The sequence below is a fragment of the Hemicordylus capensis genome, chromosome 2 (assembly GCF_027244095.1).
Source record: "Hemicordylus capensis ecotype Gifberg chromosome 2, rHemCap1.1.pri, whole genome shotgun sequence".
NCBI classification, from domain to species: domain Eukaryota; kingdom Metazoa; phylum Chordata; class Lepidosauria; order Squamata; family Cordylidae; genus Hemicordylus; species Hemicordylus capensis.
Window position 1 is genome coordinate 196,286,352 of NC_069658.1, and position 24,874 is coordinate 196,311,225.

A 24,874-nucleotide genomic window follows, 5' to 3' on the forward strand; every position below is an offset into this window, starting at 1 on the left:
ATCAAGGAGTTGTGGTTTGTTTTGTTTGTGAGATAGTGTTGTGATGAGAAATGGACAGTGACACTCTCTCTTTCTGTAATACTTCTTGGGCATTGCTGTGATGCGCTCCATGTCTGGCCTTGAGGCTAAGTTCTGCTTCACTCACTGCTCTGCAATCTGCATTGCAAGGAGTTGTGTGCAGTCAAAATGTGGCTGAAGTTGCTCTAGGTGAGCTTATAGCTCATCTGGTTTTTACATTGTGAGCCCTTTGGGGACAGGGATCAATTTTATTTATTTATTATTTCTCTGTGTAAACCTCCCTGAGCCAGTTTTGGAAGGGTGGTATAGAAATCAAAATAAATAAAATCTTTATAATTAATCTTTGAAAACATGCCTGTGGGGATGCATCCCGGCACCCGCCGGACTGGCTGGGCGGCGGGGGCACACACGAGGCAGGAGGCTGTTGAGCTACTGCTGGGGGAAATGGCAGTGGCCACCGCGAGGCAGCAGCCTACACGCCTGCCGGGGTCAGGAGGCGGCTGGGCCGCCAGAGAAGAGTGGGCAGCGACCGGAGGGGATGGAGAAACCGGCAGGAGAAACTGCGGGTGGGGGGGAGAGAAGCAGCCGGGCGGGCGTCAGAGAAGCCCGCCAGAAGACAAAGTCAGGGGAAAGGGGCTGAAGTGGGGGGGAAGAGCCGAACTAGGGGCACAGATGCTATGTGCCAGGTCAGCTAGTAAATAAATAAAATGCTTGTTACTAAGGCTGCTGCTGTGGAAGCTGTTGCAATGCTAGGAAGTAATGCAAGGAGTCATAACTGCATGTGAGAGTGCAACTTGTGCCAGTGATGATACTGCAGTGCAGGCACTGTGGCTGGCAGTGGATTCTGAGTCAGTGATTCTATTTTGGCCATTTTTGGACTGTGTTTGAAATTGTGTTCTGTGTTGGGAGGAACAGATTCCCATTTACTGTGTGCTTCTGCAGTGCAAATTGCAATGCAAATTTTGTTTGCACTCTGTGAGTGCAGCTTGTTCCAGCCATAGGGAACAATGGGGAAAATCCAAACACACCATTGTTTCCCAATGGGTAGCACCTAGGGACACCAAAGTGGGTTGTGCATGTTACCTAGGGCATGATGGGTGCTACATATCATCCACCCACAGAGATGGGCAAGCAAACGATTTTAAACAATTTGTAATCTTTCACCCAAACCTCCATAGTATCCTATGAGGGTTTGGAGGAAAGGTTTAAAAATTTGTTTAAAATTGCCTGTTTGCCCATCTCTTTTGTGGGATGGGTGGTAGGTAGCACTCATCATGTCCTAGGTAAAACACACAACCCACTTTGGTGTCCCTAGGAGTTACCCATAGGGGAACAATGGGGCGTTTTTAATTTCCCCATTGTTCCCTATGGCCTAAACACTCAAAACGTTTTGAGTTTGTTTTGTCGAAACGTTTCAGCCATTTCTGTTACATGTTAAGCTCAAAACAGAATGCAAAATCTGTTTCATGCACATTCCTATAATTAAGTCCAATTGATGTCAATGGTGCTTAATCAGGATATGTTTAAGAACATATTTCATGTTCTTAGAGTAGCCAAAGCTTGACAAAGGAAGTATTGCATATCTTTCAAGATGACCAGACATCACCCCTACATGACTTCAATTTTTTTTTTTAATATTTACATTTTTACATCTCCTGACATTTCTTCAGGAAAGTTTACTCACCAACTCTCTTCTATTGAATTATTACTGTTTATTCCCCCTAAGCTACAAACTATGATCAATGCTAAACTAAAAGAAAGTAAATCTGCATGGTCTTGTAAGATAGTAGGAGAAGGGGACCGTCGGGGCAAATGCTGATACGAGCAATTGAAGGAAACGGAAGAATGGGAATGAAGCTGAACAAACCCCTCTGACAGAGCACTCTATTACCTGATCCAAGACTAGCTTCCCACCCACCCCCACCCCCCAAGTGTTTTGATGTTAGAAGTGTGTGTGTTAAATTCACAGTCCTCTTTTTGGGGGGGTCAATACAGGTATAACCTGTATTTTTTTTTAAGAGAGTCATCTTAAATTCAGACTTGTCTTCTGTGCAGGTAAATGTGGTAATTGGGGACAAACATGCTGCTGGGAAGAAAGCCAGAGTTCTCTGTGTCTGTCTCAGATAGTCTCAATTGCTCTGCTCGGCGTAGACAGGTCCCGTATGTGGAGCTGCACAGAGCAAGCAAGCAAATTCTCTAGCTCCTCAGCTGCATGTTCAGCCAAGCTGCAAGTGTCCTTAACATGCACCTTCAAGCTTCTTTGCAACATGCATCATAAGAAGTGGGTTAGAAAACAACCTAGGAAGAGGACATCTGAAAACAGAAGAAGCTAGGTGCCCAAATATTGTTAAGATGAATCTGCCAAGCTGCTCTGAGCCTCTTTCACCATTCAAAGAGAGAACAGTATCGGAGACAGCAGCAGAGGTTCAGTATCACTGGGCACCTGCTGAGGCTCAGGGAGCCCCATTGCTGACCCCCAGAGTTTCTGGTGCTGTTGCTTCTCCTCTATGCTGCCACGTTATGTTCACCTGTTCTCTTCTAGCATTGTAGAAGTGGGAGTAGCAGCCTTCACTCACCTTGCCTTCTCCCACTGGGTGGTAGTGCAGATAGGGACCAGAAGGAGAGGGCAAGTGAATGAGGAGGAGTGACTGTGGCAAGGAGGGAGTGGGCCCACTCAGAAAGGGGCTCACTGAGGCTATCTTGTCCTCCAAGGGCCTCCATAACCGGCAGATGATGCTGACCAGACTCCTGGGATATCTGCTCACATGATTCTCCTTGTGGAGGGGAAGAAACTACTGAATACATCTAATCTCAACAAACACAAATGCCCTGAGCTGAGCCAGGCTGATCCCCTGGCCCCTCTACACAGTGAAATAGGGCCTTAGACTCATCAGCCCGCCCTTGCTACATTATGCTTCCTGGCACAAAATAAAGGGAAGGAATTTCTGCATTAATATGCCCTAATGCTATAGTTGTACATTGGTGATTAAGCTGGTCTTGCGGTAGTGAGCATGAATTGTCCCCTTTGCTAAGCAGGGTTCACCTTTGTTTGCATTTGGATGGAAAACTACATGTGAGCGCTGTCTGCTGTAAGATATTCCCCTTAAGGGATGGAGCCACAGCTTAGTGGTAGAGCATCTGCTTGCATGCAGAAGGTTCTAGATTCAATCGAAGACATCTTCAAGTAAGGCTGGGGAAAACGTCTGCCTGAAATTTTAGCGAGTTGCTGCCAGTCAGTGTAGACAATACTGAGTTAGATGGACCAATGGTCAGACTCTGTATAAGGCAGCTACATAGTTTTTTAATTATTTTCTTTTTACACAAAGACAGCACCCAGAAAATCTCAGCTTTTCTTTTAAAGGAGGAAAAGGGATAGCAAGTTTCCAGCCATTATGGCTACAAAGATAAACTTAAACCTATGGGTAATACCTGGCAACAATTCAGAAGCCAAAGGATATATCCATCAGTGTCACAGGAGCAGGATTCTCAATGCCCTTCATGCCTCCCCTTGCCCTTCCTGAGGGCTAGAGGAGCCAAATTTGAGTCCAGCGAGTCCCCAACTTACAAAATGGGTTGTGTTCTAAACGTCTGTTTATAAGTTGGATGTTCACAACTTGGAACGCATGTAGTTCCTATGAGGGACGACTTATTTGTATGTGTGGACTGGCATTTGTAAGTTGGGGACTTCATTAATTTAATACGTTATGGAGCTTTGTTTGTAAATACTGATCACTTTTAAGTCAGGTGTTTAAGTTGGGGAGTACCCGTAAAATAATCAGGTTGCGGAATTTAGGGTTATTTTTGTTTCACCTAGAGTATATGTACTCCTGCCTTTCAGTCACATGTGGGTGCCACTGCTTCCCTGTAAGACCCACATTTGAACTTATGCACAATCCTGACCACTAAGGCAGAGTCACCCCAAAACCTACATGCTGGTGGGGGGAGACTTGGCTAAGAAAAACCAATTCTTCATTACAATCTGATCAGATTGGGGGAGGGAGATTAGTTTGTGTGCACGGTCATAAAATGCTTCTCGTGCTGCATGGACACACTTGTGCGCCAAACACTATTCTGCTTTTGCTTCCCAGCTAAGGAACCATGAAGAAGAGCTCTCCAGAACCTGGTGACATTCAACAGTGACTCACCTGTGATATGATGTGATTACTCATCGCTGGCTGTTGCTGGGGCGTGGGCGGAAGTGGTTGCTGCTGCTGCTGAGTAGCACAGGGCAAGTGGCCTCGGCCAGGCTGAGCAGAAGAGACTTGGCTGCAGGCTTCTGGTGTACTTAGTGACAGACCTTCATAAAGAAACAGAATGCACCAGGGAGATGTGAGTAAAGATGGTGCTTCATTTCTGAACGGAGAGATGCCAGGGCTCAAGCCTACACAGAAGACACACTTTATGAACTGCGAGTCTTGGACCTTATTCCCAGATGTGTGGTGGACAAGACAGCAGCAGATATTCAGTGCCACAGAAATGCACTGCACATGTTCAGGAGCACCCTTTCCTTTATCACTAATTCACATATTCCAGAGCTAGTTTGGGGCTTCCTAAATTGATTCAAAGCTAAAACCTGGCACCATTTCTAAATCCATCTCAAGGACAAGATTTTTGAGTTAACACAATGAGATCATTTTGGGGCTTCTGCTAGAAGATATTCTGTTATTTGTGTAATCAATGACATTTTCTAAAATCTTGAATGAAAGGGCAAGGCCAAAACAGATGCATAAAATCAGCTAAAAGGGCTGCACATCACCAGGGGGAAAAAGATTGTGGGAGATTATAAACTTGAAATATCTATGTGGGAACTGCACCTTTAATAATACCTTCAAGTCAAATGATATCAAACGTACAGCTACAATCTTCATATCTATTTCCATTCTCCTTGCAACATTAGGGAGACAAAATCTTTTCCCCATTTTCTTCAAAAACTATGAGGTATCCATCATATTCAAGAGCAAATATAGCTTACCTATTAGCCCTTTCAAATATCCTTGCATTATTAAAGATTCAAAATGGGTCCTTTCAGATTCCATCTTTTCTAGCAAGTGCTGAACATATCTGAGCTGAAAATATTTAAACAGTATAGGTCTTATTCCCTTCAAAACATGCAAGGAATTGACCATTTCTTCAATGATGTTAAACCATGACATCACAATCATTCCACAATGACATCACCAAGGACAACATCAGCCAACATCAGACATTTATTATTATTATTATTATTATTATTATTATTATTATTATTATTATTATGGTATCTGTTCATTATTTTAAAAATTGAAGTTACAGGAGAAAGTGGGGCTTAAAACAGACTTAAAGTAATCACATTGATAAACAAGGGTAGATTGTAATTATTCTCTTTACCGTAGCAGTCCGCAATTTTTGCTGGTAGAACTTTGCTAGGCTCAGCTCTGCCCCAGCACTTACAAGGCAGACTTTCAAAAGATTTGCATGCCTCTGGAGTTGTAAGACTATCATCACAGCTGCATCTAAGCAATTTCAGCTGGCTTTTTACTCCCACAGACCCTTTGTGAGGTAAAGACTGGGTGTTATCACCATTTCTCTGGTGGGTACAAACTAGTTTAGGCAATATTTTACAGGCTTAACTGACTCAACTAACATATCATAAGGTCCCAATCCAGTGTGCTTTGGACCATCCCTTGGATAAAAACCATGGCCAAGGGGGAAAATGAAGGTTCAAAGAACACTGATAATGGCTCTGTTTTGCTGCAACTCCAGAAAGGTAGCCACATGAAGGATAGATCCGAGGCAGCTGTATCTCCCAGGATACGTCAAGGATAACTGATGCTGTCTGCACATGACCCTGGTCCTCACACAAACTCTCTATGTCTGAATTTTGCTTACTTAACAGAGACAGAGAGCAAAGAAGAACCTTTTAAAGTGGTGGTCTGACCACCCAGTTACGGACGCCTGCTCAACTGCGGGGAGAGCGAGAGAGGTGTGAAGTGCCTCTCTGAGTGGGTTTTTTTTTTTTTTTAAGACTCAGACCTTTTGGGACAGGGAATATTTATTTTTCTGTGTAAACCAGTTTGGGAACTTTTATTGAAAAGCAGTATATAAATATTTGTAGTAGTGGAGGCAGAGGTTGCCGGTTTGGATCCCTGCTGGTATGTTTCCCAGGCTATGGGAAACACCTGTATCGAGCAGCAGTGATATAGGGAGATGCTGAAAGGCATCATCTCATACGGTACGAGAGATTGCAATGGTCAACCCCTTCTGTATTCTACCAAAGACAACCACAGGGCTCTGTAGTCGCCAGGAGTCAACACCGACTTGACGGCACAACTTTATCTTTAGAGAGAGTCACTATATTCTATCATAGCATCAAAAAGACAAGGCCAACTGGGGATTCCTTGTGCCAAGTGACCTTATTACATGGAGCACAGCATGACATTAAAAAAATGTGATACAAAGACTCTAAAAACCATTTTTATGCAGCCTTAATCTTCCTACAACACTTTCCCCTTCACGTTTACTACAAGAGGTAAGCTGATGTGGCTACCTTAGGTCCATGAAACTGAATTGTTACTTATTGATCCATTCCTGCTCTTTGGAAGTACACACCACAGATACTGCCAAAAAAAGAGATACACAGGAACAAGTGAGAGCTAAGAGACAAAACAAATAAGATGAATGGCAATTGAGGGGTTCGGAGGCATATAAAACCTAAACACCTTGGTTCATGGTATTATAAAAGTGCATAGTTCACAAAGAACAATATGTTTGGCACTACTAAAGAGAAGGCTTCACATGTTTCATACAGCCTAATGTCAGAAGCAGCCAGAGGTTTCATACAATGATAAAAATTCACTAAGCCTTAAACTACAAGAGCTTTAAAAGATAGCACTCAAAATATATCCAGGCCTTAAACAACATGTTCTGCAGCAAGATCCTACATTGGGGGAAGAACCAAATACTTAGCCTTCCTTTGTTTGCAAATGACTGCCACCCATAAGCCAGTCTCTGGTTACTCTGGGTGGCCAAGGGGAAGAAGGAAGCAAACAGCGATGCAGAAATGACTAATGGAGCTGATGCACCAGCACTTAGACTAAAGTTGGCTCTGGTATGCCATGGGTTGTGGTATAATGCTGGCAAAATTACCTTCCAGTCAGCCAAGCAAGTCAGTGGGTGATCTTAAGTCAGTCATTAACTCTCAGTGTAACCAACTTCAAAGGGCTGTTACACCACCCTAAGCTCCTTGGAGAAAGGGTGGAATAAAATGTAATAGATCTCATACACTCCAGAGATGGAGCATGAAACGCTATACTAGGATTGGACTATTAAGTCACAGAATCAATGCCAGAAGTCTTCTTCAAATGACAAAGGTTAATTTGGGGGAAAGGACCCATGATTCAGATCACTCAAGGATGCTAATCATATCCCATGTATCCAAGGAAGAAACTCCTCCAAGTAACTAATTAGGCTGATTGAAAAAGAATGGACAGGGGATGATGGTGGTGGTAAAATTTCGTAAACTTTAAGGAAGGGGTGCCAAAAAGTTTTTGGCACCTGCTTTTGGCATCCGCTGCAAAGAGACACAAGAGCATTAATCTATTCTTGAGACATTGCACTGAACACACTTCATTGGTTAACAATGATATCACACTCCTGATTAGCTAAGATCACTCATGTGACCAGCAGAAAACATTACCCATATTCCAAACCAGCTTGCTTTATTCTCCATGATGTCAGCATTTAGCTAGATCTGACTGGCTATGTAGCATTAACACATCACTATGTTTACTTAAACAATATCTGATTGGCTAGGATCACTATAAAGGAGAAAGAAACCATAAGCGGGGGGCAGGGGAGATGGCATCAAAGTAGCAGCTGATAAGGGAAACGGCAGCAGTGAAAACAGCTGAAATAAAGCATGTGTGTGTGTGCGTGTGCGCGCGCACACACACAGCCTCCCTGCCCTCACTCAATTTTGGCCTGGGAATCAATTTGGACAAACATTCAAACCCACCTTATAGGATTTCCTTCATACCCCAATTATGCAATCACTCAAACCCCTAAGGCAAAGGAAGCAGATTCCACCAGCATTATTCTATAGTACTGCAGCCTCTGTGTATTGTGATGCTACCCCAAACTAAAGAAGCACACCAGCTGTTGGTGTACTCAAAATTTATATTACATATGTATACTACATTCAAAGCTCCACTCTTAATATGTTGTTCTAGTAAGAATTAAGGTGCCTACTTTCCTTTCATTATCCCTACAACTCGACTAAAAGTGGTCCAGATCGGTTTGGCAGTTCATAAATTAGCCCACTTGCACCTCAAAAATTCATGTGTCCACCATCTTGAATAAGGGTGGATGACATCATTACAAACTAAACCCTTGAGACATCCCTATGTATCCCTACAGCAGTAGCAAATTTGGGTCATATCAGTTAGGCAGTCCACAAGTTAGTCCACTTGCGCCTCAAACGATCACGTGTCTGCCATTTTGGATCGGGATAGATGCCATCAAAAACTATGCCATTGAGGCATCCCTATGTATCCCTTCAGCTGTAGCAAATTTAGGTCAAATCAGTTAGGCGATTCGCAAGTTAGCCCACTTGGGCCTCAAACATTTACGTGTCCACCATCTAGAACTGGGGTGGATGACATCATCACAAACTACACCACTGAGGTGTCCCTACAACTGTACCCAATTTGGTTCATATTGGTCCAGGCACTGCGAAGTTGATCGGGGGGGGGGGGGGGAGTGGACACAGACAGAATGCCAGGTGTTCTCATAAGCCTGCTGGAAAGTAGACTAAAAATAAGCCTGGAATAGTTTTTTAAACACACACTTTCTCACACTCACACACAATGTGAAAATGAGAGTGGAATGGAAGAAGGGAATGGCATTAAAAATTAGAATTAGGTATTTTTGTGATGAGAGTGGGTTATCAATGAAAATAAACACTGGGAAAAGGAAAAGCGAGCTAGCTAATGAAAAAGCACAGCATCCACCAGGGAGACAAGCCATTCAGCTTTGTAATATTTTTTAATGCAAGTGAAATAATGATTCCTGGAAAATGTGCTCCACCCAAATTACAATGTGGTCTATAAGCAGAGGAGCCACCCTTTCCAGTGCCCTGAGTGCTACAGGCACCATCTTGACTGCTGGGAGTTTAGTACTGCACCTCTCTAGCTTGAAAACTGGACATATAATTTTAAAAATATTTCAAATTCTTAGATGCCAGAGCCAAACTGTATGCATTATTTATTATCATTATTACTACTGCTAGTAGTAGTAGTAGTAGTAGCAGCAGTAGTAGTTATGGGCAACAGCTGTGTTCAGAAAAAGAAGAAATCATCTTGGATATCATCAACCTTTTAGACACCTGAGCAACCAGACGAAGATTTTTGTCCAATTCTGTCTATATTGAATTTATAGAAAAGAAATAATGTTCCTGAATAAGCACACAAAAGGAATGAGAGGCAGGAGAAATAAAGGCATTTCAGCATCTGCACTTGAAGTGCAGCTGGAGGATGATTGTAAACAGGCGGAGTATGTGGATGGTTGAATGAGTCATCCCCGCTGCTGCAGAAAACAGTAGTGAAAAGGAGATAACGATGTTGCTTGTCTCACCCCCTTTATTGATATCCCTGTTCCTGGGCTAAAGCAGAAACACTACATCTGGAAAATTATCATCCACCCCTGTCTGGAAAGGAAATGGGGCAATGATGCTGAGTGACTAAGGTAGATCTGAGAACTGCAACACATTCCATTCTAAAGTGACTGGGCAGAGATATACAGTAAATATAGACTTTTATCATCATAAGATGTATGAGCAGAGTTGTGTGCTTTTCTACCAATCTGTAAGGTTGTCACATGAGCACAGAATTTGGTACTGGGTGTTAAATGCACTATCCTGAGAACTTCTGCTTGCATGTCCTCTTTTAAAGAAGCACCTCTAGACCACAGGGCTGATTAAGAAGTATCAGCAATGCCTGATTAAACCGTAGATGTTAGAGGGGGTGGCGTTAGTCAAGGTGGTGGGCTGCAGGGAAAAGGTCTCATCCTCTCTATATTCTTCCCTCTTTCCATTCCCTTGGTCAGTCTCTCTAACTCTCTTTCTCTCTCACACACACATGCACACACTCCAAAATTATTTGAAATCCCAGATTTCTGAAATGTAAATTCACTAATTTTTAATCTGATCACTGAACTCCATTATTGTTAGCATAACCTACTTTTTTTTTTGAGGGACAAAATGGTGTTTACACTTAATATAAAGGCAGGAAGAAAAGCAGGATATGTTCTCAAGTAATTTAGAAAGGGGCTAGGGAGGGAATGCATTGCTTTCATCAAATCAGCACCTGGATCATATCAGAGGTGTGACACAGACAATGGCTTCAGACATAGACATTAATGTTATTTGGCAAGACACTAAGCTTTTGGTGTGAATGAGAATTCTACTGTACTGCATTGTGCTGCTCTTTTAAGCATTACAATATCTGAGTGTCATGAATGGGGGGGGGGTGCCCTCAAAAAAACAACCCTGGGGGAAAAATAAGTCAAAACACATTTGGACTATCAACCCTTGCCATTTTACAGAAGTTTTATAAGACGCAAAAGTTGTGGGACTCCATCAGCCCAAGATCCCAGTTATTAGCTACCATACTTCTTTCTCTTTTCTGTATTTTCCTAATCCTGATCTGGTCTTCACAACATTATAAAAACAATGAGTTCCACAGCCCAACTGCCTTCAATATAAACAGTAACCTTGATTTTTTTCTAAATTCAGGTTTCCAGAAAAGGGCACCCCACCCTCCTAGAACACTTTTTCCCATTATGGGGGGAAAATTCTCCAAGAAGTCAACAAGCAGTTACTTGGTAGAAGGTCCAGCCCTGGCATCTGCATTCATTCCACACTCCACTGGCGTCAAAAGGCTTTTTCTCCAATTGATTCTTATGTATTAAATTTGCACTTAGGATATAAATGGCATTGGTTTCACCCCCCCCCAAAAAAAACCAAAAGGGAAAAAAAAACAGTGGCTCATGCTGCTCCTAGACAATTCAAGAAAATGGGGATTGAGTGGGATGGAGGAAGCCATAGCAGTGGCAGATGTTGGAGAGAAAGGGTGAAAATTACCACTTTGGATGCCACATTGCTAGCTGTGAATTTTAAATCCATAAAAATCAACCAGCAGTGGGGACTATGAATAACTATTAATGGTAAAACATGAGACGGGATGAGGACTGATTGGTCAGGAAATGCAAAAAAGGCATTTCTCATGAATCCTGGCCTTTAAAAAAGGCTGTTCCATAGCAGGGGCATAGCATTGGGCCATGGGATGAGAAAATCTCCCCCGCTTCTTCTGCAGCAAAGACAGAAACATTTTTTAAACATATATACCTACTTCAATTACCTCATATATTCATACATCAAAGCTTCTATCTTTCTAATTTACTCATATGGACGTGAACATACACACACACCCCAAAATTATCCATGGGAAACTGATCCCCAGGATTAAGGGGCTATCTAATTGCTGGGAAATGTTTGGGGGAGGAAGCAGAAAAAAGAAGTAGATTATAGTTTCACCCTCTTTCTAATGAGGGCAGGTTTCAAAAAGGGTCCCTAAGCTCCTTTAACAAAAGGTTTTTTTCAGCTCTGTCACTGCTTCAAGAAGGAAGGGAGGAAGGGAGGGATGTCAGGGCTCTGCCTACACCGGAACGGCCATGGGTGGAGGATCCCCCACTCCCCCACCTCTTCCTCCTCTTTTTCCCGCTCCCCCGCCTCTTCCTCCTCTTTTCTTCAAGACTGGCTGGTTGATGCTCAGCGACATTTTCCTCACTGTTGAGCCTGTCAGTCAGGCTGATCGAAGGATGGGCTTAACCTTAGGACTCAGTCAGCCAGTTGGGATGAGAGGAAAAGGGAGGGATGCTGTCCAATACTCCCCCCCGCCCACTTTCCGGGGAGAGCATATCTCAATTAAATCCAAGACAAGTCCTCGGATCAGGAGCCAACAGCATGCCGAGACAGGGAGATTGGAAGAGCAAGCTGTTGTTCAGGCAGCGGGTCTGCTGCCTCCTTTAGGGGCCCAGAGATATTTGTCCCACCTTGTTCAATTACACCCCATTCCATAGTTCTCAGACTTAGGGCTTTTAGAAAGAAAAAGGGGACTGCTTGAACAGGAAAGATGCAGGACTGAACACATTTGGAGAAACAGCTCTGCCACATGTGGTATATAGTTAACCACTGAATAAATTCCTCTGACTGATAGCCAACACAGGTGGAAATTACTTATTATAGTTGCATCTTTCCTTTTAGGAACTTCTGGACTGGCAATAACTGCCATGTCGGGGTAGATCTCTGATAAGGGGAAGAGATACTCTGGCCTTCTCTGCCCCCTAAACAAAGTAAACCACTGACACAGTCAGTGCAGGGATTACAGCCACCAAAAAAGGTGTAATGAAGCCACCACATGAGCAAAGTTGTGTCAGTCCTGGTGAAATCCATAACAAAATCAATAGCAGATGCCCCTGATATGCAGAACGTATCCACCATGTAAGTGTAACATGTACCCATGACCTGGACCTTCTTCAGGACAGCTAAGATTATTTGGAAGGGGACAGGGTTTTCAGGCGTGCCCTATGAACAGGTTCTCTCCTGTTGCTTCCTCCAGGTCTTCACTCCTGGCATGTCTGTTGCACAAGGCTTGAGTTGTTCACTGGGCTTCACCCCCTTCTTTGGGTGGCTCCCCATCTTCTGCTCTTCAGGGCTTCTCATTTATATACTGTCAGGTTGCACAGATGTAGCAAGGCAGGGGCCCACATGGCATCTCCCCACCAGCATCAGAAGAAAGCAACCTCCTATTGGTTTAGGACCAGTTTCGGTCCTGGAGTGTCTCCCAGGACAGGCCCAGAGCTGCCCTGGAAATTCTTCTCACTCTACCTGAATGCGGGTGGGAAAGAGGGAAGCAATACCTGGCCTGGCAGTCCTGCTGGCACTGCTTCCCTTGCAGATGCCACCAATGCTGTCCCCTCGTGTCAAGATGGAAATGCCACTGAAGCTACTGGCTTTGGTGACAGGAGGCCGTAGATTGCGGGTGGAGCCATCCGAGTCTGTGCTGCTCCACGGCCGGGGCTCCAGTGACTTCATATCGCTCTCCGTGCTGCTCTGGCGGCTGCCTGAGGCTCGACTGAGCCCATCCCGGTTACCCCTGCAGCAGAGATCACAGTAGGTTATGCCCCCAGAGGCTAAGAAAGATACAACATGTTTGAAATATAAGGCTTCAATGTACCACTTGATGTTAGCTAAACAGACAAACAAGCATGAGTAGCTCCACTGAGAAGGGGCGGCCCACGGGAGTGAGACTGAGCGAACGAGCAAGGGCTGACCCTCAAACCAGTGCTCCCTGTAGCAGGGATTCCCAGATGTTGACTACAACTCCCCAAATCCCCAGTCAAAGGCCAATGCAGTTGGGGATGATGGGAGTTGTAGTCAACAACCCCCCCCCCCCCGGAGTCCCTGCTACAGGAACACTGCCGCCAGTCCACTAACATGGAGGCAGAGCAGTCTCATGGGCTGCTCTTGGCAACACAGGCTGCCACATGCAGAATGGCCTGTATCACAGTTCAATTACTACACAAAGACAGAGATCTAAGGGACAACGGATCTGCAAAGGCCAAGAACAGCCTGACAGGAAAAATATACTGGAAGCAACCATGTGCTGACATGACGGTTCTCACACTCCTTCCTGCTCAGAGAACAGATGAGTCACCTGTCTCAAATAGTAAGAGACACTAACCATCAGACAAGAAAGCTACAGCACAGGACCTCAGCAAAACTTGGGGGCTGCCTTTGTGTCGTAAATAAGTATTTGGAAAGCTTCCAACGTGAAGCAGGAGAGTCCTGCTCCTTCCATGCGACTTCTTCAAATTACTCAGAAACAGAAAAAATGTCCAACGATGGTAGTTTGGCTGTTTTGTTTTTTAAGTGTTTCTGAATTTTGGTAGGGCAGGATTGGATAACTGAACAGAGGAGGAAGGTGGCTGTGTCAGCTCAGAATTAACCCACAAAGGTATGTGTAAACAATGCAGAAAGGGAAGGTTTTGATTAGCAATGCTTATGCCTCCTAGAGTATGGTTCAGCAGAGGATCTCCCCCATGAAAAGCACTCCAAATGGAAGTGATGGAAGGACAGTCAATTTTTGTGGTTTCAAGGACTGCACCAGAAACATGTCATGAGTCAGAAGGCCACTGCTGGTAAGCATGTTTTATTTGAACACATCCCAATTCCTATCACGAGATGGATGCTAGAACACATGCACAGGCAATTTTCATCTCATCCACTGTTGTCCAGGTAGCTTGGTGTGACCATGAACTTTGGTATGGCTAATCTCATCAGGAGATGGTCTTAGAAATCTTAAAGTTTGGAAGCACAATAGTTGTGGGGGAAACTTGCTTTATTTTGTTAAGTCAGAGCCTTCTGAACTCACGCCTTCACTTTTTCAACCTTATCTTTGCAACCATAGAAACTAGAAGCTTACTGCTATTAAAAACCAAATGTTGAACAGACAAGATACTACTAAACAAGACTACATTAGTGGCCAACAGGATCTCAGGTGCACATGTGACCTAAGTGAGTTTGTTGCCAGCCCAGATGATAATCAGGAAGAATTCCAACTAGCTGCTGGCTTCTCAGATACCCAGATACCACTGACAGCCCCGGGAGCCCAACAAAGCTTCACATTACACTGGTAGACTGGTATAAAGAATGGGCTCCAGAGTCAATGAGGCCAACATGTGTCTGCAGTTGCTGCCAGGTGGCTTTGTTTCAGATATAGACAAGGGGCTCCAGCCAGAACCAGAGACAACAAGACTTCAGAGGTTGCGTTTCAGTTTTAAGAGGAGCCAAAGCAAATCCCTGCTTGCCAAGCTGGGAAGAGTCAGCAGTTCCCATCTGTGGTTAATATCTTGTTTTCCTCATTCTCTGTGGCAAGACAGAGCTGGAATTGTTAGGAGGGGGTTGTAGTCATGATGATGATGATGATGATGATGATGATGATGAGGAGGAGGAGGAGGAGGAGGAGGAGATAATAAAATAAAAGTAAAGTAAAGTAAAATAATAGTAATAGCAGGTTAGCCTTGAGATAGAAGAAATGGCCTTTACTGACGGGTTGTGGGGAGCAATGCCTAGCCCTTCTATGGCAGATTGAAGGGTCTCTGTGCTAACCTATATGCCAACAGCAGACTACTCTATTCTGTGGGGAGTGACAGATGTCTCTGCTCAACAGCAGCTGCTGGAACTCTTCCAAAATACAGCATAATGGGCATCCCTAGAACAAAAGGAATGAACATGGGTTTATTGGAATGATGAGAAAGCTGAAGGAATTATGTTTGTTTAAAATGCCAGCCATTACTAGTGACATGTCCAAAAGAAGAAGAAAGATGCTAGGGGAAATCAATGGCTGGACAAACTTTCAACGTACTTTGGATGTAATATACATGGAGCTTATTTTGGGCAAATCCCACTGACATCAAAGTTGGCTAGTGGTGCTTTCATGTAACTCCTATTCATTTCAAGGGGGCTTGTGGTGAAGTAGTGACTTGTGGATTGTGCCATTTAATTTAATCCCAATCACAAGGTCTCACTCCTGAGCAAGGGTCACAGTATCTTGCACTTTTCTTTTGCCTTCATCTCCTCTAATGATTTTGTTTCATGGGAATTTACTTTAGCTGCAATTAGTGAAAACTGGAAATCTTGGGAGGGAAAAGCTGTATCTTCCTTACCAAGCTGAATGCTGAACAATGTCCCCTAGTGCTTAAGCTCTTAATCATATCCTGCCGCCTAAAAGGGGAGCTGCCAAGCCCACTGGTGAATTCCTCTTTTGTGCTGTGCTCTTTAGACAGAGTTCTGCAAGCAGCACTTTAGCAGAGCCCTTGTTAATTAGGACAGTATTCCGAGAAACAGAAAAGGTATGAGAGGCAGCCGTATCACAAGGCAGGGTGAGGGGGACACATCAGGTGGCAGATGCTGGTTGCCATTAAGGGCAGCAACATGGGGGAAAGATCACAGACTTTTGAGTTGGAGGGGACCTTGGAGGTCTCCTAGTCCAATCCCCCACTCAGTGCAAGAAACCAAGACAGCAACCCTGACAGATGGCTGTCCAGCCTCTGTTTTAAAATCTCTGAGCCCACTATTGCACAAGGCAGACAGTTCCACTGTCAGTCAGCTCTTACATTTAGGAAAGTCCTCCTAATGCCTAGCCTAAATCCATGTAGCCCACTGATCCTGAGCCGATCCACGGGGCTCAGACCACCAGAAAATTCTCCCACTAAAGTTCCCACAGAACAAGAGCTGCGCAAGAGAATGTTAGGCCCTGGACTAGTCCCAATAGGTACAATTCATGTTGCTATGTGAACCATTTGTTGTTCACCACCTGCATGTATGCCATGTTCTAGGCCCTCAGTGGCAGAAGTGTCTCTCTAGTAACAATTATATTGTACAAGCTTCCTTCACAGAAATAATCCCGCACAGTCCATACAAACCTGGTGCTTGACTATCTTGCTGGCAACAGCACTGCCAACACTTGCATCAGGAACCAAAGGTCACAGGAAAGAAGTGCAGCAGGGAGGGACAATTCAACCACAACAGATCATGGCGCCTTTTTGAAATACTAGTGTAGAGCTGCATTCATTTTGTGAGTAGAGAAGCAATGTCACCTGCAAGTAGCTGGAAGAGCAGCAGCTCAATTCGAGCTCTTGCTAAACCAGCTCCTGATTATGTTGTTGGGAGTCAACCGAGTATAAGTACCTTGCATGCCTTGAAAAATATCTGCCCCACTGAAAAGCCAAAACCAGAATTACAACTGCAGGTTTAGCGGGGAGTTAAGATGCAGATCTTGACCTCCCTTCTCCCTCTTGAGCAACTCTTTGGAGAAGACTCAGCTGGCATTTCCCATATTACGGCGCTACTGATATACAACAGCTTTCAGCTTCTTTTCACCAACATGAAATTCATTTTTAAAGATGGGTGTGTAGGAAAAACTTCGCTCTAGTACATTTTTGCAGGTAACCAACCTCATCCCAAGAGATTTAAGAAAGCCAATGGTTTCATGAGATGTTAAAATATTCATGAGTTGTTAAACTATATTTCCCCAAAGCCTAGGAGAGCAACAGCAGGAGAGAGGATATGCCTTCATCTCTTGCCTGTGGGCTTCTCAGAGGCATCTGGTGGGCCACTGTGGAAAACAGGATGCTGAACTAGATTCAGCAGGACTGTTCTTATGTTCAGTCGATGGGGAGGAGGCTACACCCAAACTGAAGTATTATGGTACTTGCATCCAATCTCCACTCTTAGTCTCTGTAAGGCTACAATCCTATGCACACTTACTTGGAAGTAAGCGGCACTGAAATCAATGGGATTTACTTCCTAAATCAATGCTCTTGGACATCAGCAACAATAATGTAACCTCTCAAGTAGGTAGGTAGCTTTAGTTTCATCTGACTGTGAGGAAAAACACAAACTGATGTTGCAAAAGATATGACAACTCGAAGGACTCCACAAGCAGCCATGCATGGTGTGAAGTTGCTCTGCAAGACAAATATATGCAAGGAATCACACAGAGGTACCTAAAGATCTGCCGCCTTTTGTGAGAGCTAGAAGAAAAGCCTTCTTTGGCGAGTCTGTTGGTTAACATCAAAGAAAAGCATGGTTATGGAGTTACAGGATCCTTCCCCTTAAGAAAGCCTGAAGAATGGAAGGCATGCATGAGCTGTACTAACCTGCTGTCATTTAGGAATCCGTTCTGACCCGACTACCAGCAGACAGATCCATGCAATTTGAAATAGAAACAGAAATAAGAGCTTATAAGACAATGGTTCTAGAAGGTTGGAATTAAGAGGCACCCAACCACTTTAAAAATGGGGACCAGAATTCCATGTTAAGTTATTCCTATAATTACAACTACAGGGCACAAGTTCTGTGAATGAATCCTAGTCTTCAAGTGACCTAGAGATCTACCATTTAGCAACAGCAATAGCAATAGCACTTACATTTATATACCACTCTATAGCCGGAGCTCTCTAAGCGGTTTACAATGATTTAGCATATTGCCCCCAACATTCTGGGTACATTTGATACACACATAATTTGAGACAGTCCAATTGCTGGCAAAATCAGAAACAGGATGTTTTTAACTGACTGCTAACTGAGCAAAGAGGCGCCTTTTAAAGTGGTGGTTCTCTTATAGTTAGCAGGGGAAGGGCAACTGACCCTATCCTGCTCCAAGCACAGCATCCCTCCAGTGGCCGGTCCTGGAATCTACCTTACGTTTCTTTTTCGACTGTAAGCCCTTTTCGGACAGGGATCCATTTTATTATTTTTCTATGTAAACCACTCTGAGAACTTTGTTGGAAAGCAATATATATATATATATATATATATATATATATATATATATATGTATATGTATATGTATATGTATATGTATATGTATATGTATATGTATATGTATATGTATGTATGTAATTGTAATAGTAGATAAATCTCTCCCTCAGAACAGGGCACATTCAAATGGTTAAGCTCTAGGGATGTGCAAACAGGTTCAAAGTTGAACCAAACAGGGCACTGAATTGGCAATGCAGGTCCGAGTTCGAACCAAACACAGCCTAGTTCTATTCGAACCAATTTGAACTGGTTTGAAGGTTCGAGCCTCCAAAACTGGGTTGGGGTGGTAGGCACCCATGGGTGCCAACTACCACCCAACCCCCAAAACACACTCCTGCAATTTTTAATGATTTTTTGGAAAAGAAAATTACACTTTCCCCATAGGGTATAATGGGGATTCGAACTGGCTTATTATTTCCTATGCAGGGCACCTAGGGGCACAAACCCAGGGGTGCTTACCACCCACGGAATCCCAAAGCATTAAAGTGGGTTTAAAAGTGGGTACTAAAGTGGGTTTGGGTGCAAAGCAGGTATGGCCACAACTTCTCCCAGGAGCACCAAGCCAGTGGGGTTCATGGTTTATTTTTTATATACTTTGAAAGATTTTAGCCGGTTTCAATGCAATGAATAGGAGTCCTCCCCCCATTCAAAAGCAGAACAGTGTGTAAGGACACACACTGTTCATTGCATGGAATTACAAGAAAAGACTAAGGAAATGGGGTGCAAGAGGTTTATTCAGAACTATTCAAACTGCTTGGCCCTGTCAGTTCTGTCGCACCTCTCTTCATATTTGCTTTCCCCTTTGTCTCCTCCCTCTTTTCCTGGCTTGCCCTGATTTTCCCAATGCCACAGTGAGTCTATGTTGGCAGGAGACTGGAGGCCAGTTGCTGTTGCATTAGGGCCTGCCTTGACTTAGGCAGCTATACAGTGGGGGACCATTTTCAACCTAAGGGTCTAACTAGATACTATGCTGTGTTGTGAGAGTGGCAGAAATTTTCTCAGGGCTAAAACTGCACTGCAATACAGCCTACTTGACTGCACTTGTGTAGTTTCCTCAGGGTAAGGAAATGGTGGTCACTCAGCAGAATATGCCTCCAAACTCACCCCACCTCTCTCTCTCTCTCTCTCTCTCGTTATCCTGTTAGTTAATTCAGTTTGCAGAGCTCAGAACTTCACAACTGGTCTGGTAAGGAGGAGGAAGTATGCTTAATTGCTCAACATTTAAGGATGCTTAACTGAGTTTCTTGCAAATGTACACACATGTAGAAGTACAAATGGTAATTGAACACAAAATGGTTTGAGGATGAATAAATGGAGTAGACAAACATCTTCTGGAGGCCAGACTCTTATTTAAATAGCCCAGACAAGGAAGCAACACAAGAACCCAATTTAAGAGCAGACTATAACCTATAGTATATATATTTAAGTATTTATGCTCACCTCTCGTGCAAATATGCGTTCTCTGACTCTCTGGTATTCCTCCTCTCGCTCCTCTATGGATTTGCTTCTCCGCCCATCCTGCAGTGGGATTCTGATCTAGATTGACAAGCAGAACTCAGCTTAGTTAAGCCCTTGCCACACACTGAGCACAGCAGTGAAGCAAAAGCATACAGTGAGCAACTGATTTACAAATGCTGTAAGCAGGCCGGGGTGTCACTGTGGCACAACATGATGTACAGAGTTACAGCATAAATCATGCATGCTAGTGACACACCTCTTTGGGGAAGCTCAACTGGCACGCTTCATCTTTCTGGATTAAGAATGTCATTGTGAGCTAATTTAGGATACACCTTGCAAGATGTTACTATTGCTGAAGAGCACAAATGGGGATGGCTTTGCCTTCAGACATCACGGCTGGCAGACAATCGATTTCCACTGCTCTGAAATATGCAATCTGCCCAGTAGGCAGTCACACCATTGGCAAAACTGATAATGCCATTAGATTTACTTTAAATTTTTTAAATTGATTTTAACAATATCTTAAGAATCTCATTACATCAAACATTAAACAAAATTGACTTCCAGCTCACTAATCAGCGCGAATCACTAATTATACAATTAACCCTTGCTATAATAATTCAAAACATATATCCTATACCTTACCAAACTCGATTTTAGTCTACTCAACCTGCTAATATTGCTAAATTTCAAACCATGTTGAAAAATCAATATTAGGAAAATAGTTCTTTAAGTACAGTAAAAATGGTTTCCAATCTTCTGTAAAACCTTCCAAATTTTGATCTCTTATCAGTACTATAAGTTTTGCCATCTCTGCGTATTCCAAAATTTTTATCAGCCAAACTTCTTTTGAGGGCAGTTCATTGTCCTTCCATTTCTGTGCGTATACTATTCTGGCTGCCGTGGTTGCATACAAGAAGAATATTAAATTTCTTGTGGAGAACTCGTAATGCCATTAAAATGACAAGAGAAACACAAGGGCAGGAACCCTACGTATTTCTCTCATAACATTTAGTTCTGTCCTTAAATTATACACTGGGGCCATTCATCCAACCTACTGGGTGGGCAGGCGGAAGGTTTTGCAAAACTTGCCTTCCCCCCAGAGGAGCATTTGGAGCCTGGTGGGAGTGCACTCCCTGCTCCCACACGATGCCTGCTGCTCCATACAGCGTGGATCGCTCTGAGGCCAGGACTAGTTATCTCAGCCTCCGGGTATCCCGCAGTGCACTGGGGGATTCCCTCAGGGGATGGGCACTCTAGGTGCCCGTCTCTTTGTCAGTGCGGGCTCTCTGGCATATGATCCTGGGAGCCAGGTTAAGGGTGCATCTGTGCCCTTAACCTCTGCTAAGAGCCGGGCTGCAGGGCTGGGTCTGGCGCTGCAGCATCGCTGGGATCTGCACGGATCCCAGTGGTTCTCACAGGCAGCCAAGCGCAGGCTTGGCTGCTCGTGAGAACAGCCTCAGTATTTCTGTTAAAAGGAGGGCCACCTTTAATATTTTCTTCTTCACTCCCTATTACAGAAACACACCAGGACCAAAACAGCCGCCAATGCACCCTTTACTTTTCAGTCTCAATGATTAAAGTTCGCTCTCACCAGTGATTAAGCAACTAAACCGCCCTGAGTCATTTTGGAAGGGCGGTATACAAATCAAATCAAATCAAATCAATAAATAATAATAAAGCTTTGGTTGATCTGATTAGCCAACTAAAGCCCACAGCCATATTTGTTTGGGAATCATAACATTCTGTCAAGGTGAAGGCCTGCATAAGGCTACTTGCTAGTCCATGGCAGAAGCAACACCAGAATCTCCCAGCTCCAACTGCTTTGTGCTGTTCCTGCATCTCGCTGGCTTATGAAGCATAACCCTCTCCCCCTGGCCTGCTTTACCTCAGGAATGATAAAGTAAGTGGTAATACATCAAAGAAATCACATGTCTATGCATTCAAATGCACAGTGAATATTTATTTATTTTTGCATTTATATCCCACTTTTTCTCCAAAGAGCCCGGAGCAGTGTACATGGTTATGTTTATCCTCACAACAGCCTTCTGAAGTAGGTTAGGCTGAGAGATAAGTGACTGGCCCAGAGTCACCCAGTGAATTTCATGGATGAACAGAGATTTGAACTCAGCTCTACCTGGTCCTAGTCCAACATTTCAACCACTATACTATGCTGGCTCTGCAGGACAGATCCTCTTACTGCAACTCGCCACGTTTATATTAAAATTCATATCCTGGCTTTCTAGGCAAAATGCCTACTCAAGGTAGCTTACAACAAAGCAAAACAAATAACACAAAACTGTCTAATAGGGCATGAACCAATAAAAACAGAAGAAACAGAAAAGCCAACAACCAGGGGAAGATAAGTAAAACAAACCCACCAAAATAATACAGAGAGGGCCAGCTGAATCTCTCTGGGGATAGCATTGCATAATTTGGGCACCATGAATGCAAGAGACTCTTTACCTCACCCCAAACTTCTGACCGAGCGGGAATGGCAAGAAGGGCTTTAGAAACAAAACAGAGTTCTTGAGCAGGATCATAGGGCAGAAGGTGATACCTAAGGCAGCATTTAAATGGTCTGGGTCCAGGGTAATGCCAGCAGCTTGCACTGAGACTAAACACACACTGGCAGTCAATGAAGCTGATATAAAACTGGCATAAAATGGTCCATTCTATTCTACTAGCCTTAGATACAAATCTGGCAGCAGTATTTTGGACCAAGTGAAATTTTGGAACTGTCTTCAAGGACATCCCCACAAAGAGCCCAACCTGGAACAATTAGGGCATGAATTGCCTGTGACCAGGCCCAACTTGTCTAGGGAAGGATGTTGTTAACAAACCAGACAGAGTTGGTAAAATATATTCCTAGTTAACACCATCACCTGTGCATCTAAAAGTAACAAGATCTAGGAGTATCTGTACTCCTAGACTGTAAACTTGTTTGCTTTAAGTGGAGTGTAACCCATCCAAAAGAGGCTGGACACCACCTTCAAAATTACTAGTCACCAACAGTACTTCTGTCTTATTTGGATTGTTTCACTTTGTTCACCCTCATCCATACCAAAATGGCCCCCAAAACACTAGTTCAAGATTTCCACTACCTCTCCAGGACCTAATGATGGAAACAAGAGATAGACCTGGGTGCTAGCTACAGACCGATGACATCCCAACCAAAAAACAAACACTCTGGATTAGGTCACAGAGCAATTTCATGTAGGTCACATGACATGGGCATACACTGCGGTATTGGGTGCATCTCGCATCATTCTAAGGCAAGCTTACATTTGTCATGTATTATGGTCCATCAAGTTGACACCCACCCACCCAACAGGTTTTGCAGCTTCAGATAGAAGAGGAGGTTTAATCAACATTCGTGCACCACAATACATGGCAGGTACGCCACATATGGACATAGAGCTCTGCTCTAAGGGAGCCTACTGAATTGTGAATCCTTACAAGCAAGCAACCACGTGCCAAATACTCCCATTCTTGGCACAACAACTTTGGGGAAAGAAGACCTTTGTTACATTTTGTGAACTATCAATCATCTCAAAAGAGTCTCCTCAAGTACATCAAAATATTAAGTGCATTTTGAGTCACCAGAGTTCACTATCCATGCTCAAAGCTTTGGGTGCATCACTAGAGTCAAGAAGCACCTTAGCTGGTTCTGGAGCGAGCAGGCATTTACATGGCATCCTACACACAAATTCACAGCCCTGCAGAGTTTGAGAAAAGCAAAAGCAGAGGAACAGGGAAAACATTGCAGGAGGAGGGGTCTTGTGGCCCCTAAGACAGTCCATACAGGTCCAGGTAGGTGAAATAACCCAGCAAGAAAGCCTTGAGAGGTTCAACACTGTTGCACTTCCTCAGGACGGAGCATGCAAAAGCAGTTCTCTTCCAGCTCCTCCCACCTGATTATCATCTCGATCCATGCTGGTGTCATCTCGCTTCAGGATGAACCTCTGTGGAAACTCGGAGCTCTTCTCATCTCTGATGTGCTCAGAGAATCTCTGTTCTGGGCTGTGGAGAAGACCCAGACAAACCTGCATCAGGAGAGGTAGCAGAAACATGGAACTCACTGCTCTTCTAAGTGCGGTGTCAGAGAAAGGTGTTCCATCGGCCCCCTATGAAACCAGGACAGGAAGGGACCAAAGGAGTAGCTATTCACCAATGACACCCCAACAAATAAGAAATGGCCTCTGAGGTAACACCAGGACTAGAGCTAGCAACCTCCAGATCTGTGCTGCACTACCCCTTGTGTTCCCAGGATGACTTCATCCACCAGCCGTTCTTTTCCTGATCTGATGGAACTAAAAAGGCTTCTGGGTCAGGCTTGTGCTTTGCCTGGGCAACAGACAACAATTTGCTCTGCTGGAGTGACGTTGGCTTCCTGGCTGTTACAGCCAGCTTTTGTTGATGTGAGTGCTTGATCCCCTGCCTGTCTGATCTCCCTTGTCTGGGAAACTTGCACCTCATCTCCTTGCTGGATCCCTCCCTAGGTCTACATCCACCCTGAATGCAGTGGATTTTGGGAAGTTTGGACACTGAACAAAGCTAGTTAAAAAAACAAACAAACAAACAAAGCTTCATTGGCTTGTCTGCATCCCCTTTCCTTTCTGATTTAAGGCAGCATGGATATCAGCATAGACAGTAGTCGTCTGAAAGCCTCCAGCCGTACTGGGAGTTGATGCCTGTTTGGAGGTGGGTGCATAGACAACACATGCAATTCAGCAAGAAGCCAGCAAGGAACCATTGCTAGTCCCCCACCTTTCCTCACTAGCAGCAGCTGGGCGGGGGAGGGAAGAGTGAGAGCCCTGCAACGTTTGTGTCAGATGTAAGCCTCCTTCACCAGGAAGTCAGCTGCTCCTGGGTCCCTTCACCACCAGTCCCTACCCCAGTGGGGGCCAGAGAAGGTGAACATATCCAAGTATAGCAGGAGAGGATAGCTGGAAACAAAAGCTCTAGGGGTGGAGT

The 24,874-nt window shown here is 44.1% G+C and overlaps 1 protein-coding gene across 8 annotated transcripts in view; it reads right to left on the reverse strand.

Annotated features, from left to right (window-relative positions):
• R3HDM2 (R3H domain containing 2) overlaps positions 1-24,874 on the reverse strand; it is a 221,848-nt gene that overhangs the window by 49,263 nt on the left and 147,711 nt on the right. For 6 of the 8 annotated variants that reach the window (XM_053292391.1, XM_053292390.1, XM_053292393.1 and 3 more), the window contains 6 exons: positions 23,812-23,920; positions 19,880-19,975; positions 17,776-17,807; positions 17,623-17,676; positions 12,973-13,208; positions 4,164-4,315 (listed from right to left, as the gene is read on the reverse strand). In XM_053292391.1, coding sequence (XP_053148366.1) covers positions 4,164-4,315; positions 12,973-13,208; positions 17,623-17,676; positions 17,776-17,807; positions 19,880-19,975; positions 23,812-23,920 — 679 coding nt within the window. The remainder of the gene's footprint in view (positions 1-4,163; positions 4,316-12,972; positions 13,209-17,622; positions 17,677-17,775; positions 17,808-19,879; positions 19,976-23,811; positions 23,921-24,874) is intronic. The other 2 variants (XM_053292392.1, XM_053292394.1) reach the window with 1 other exon arrangement.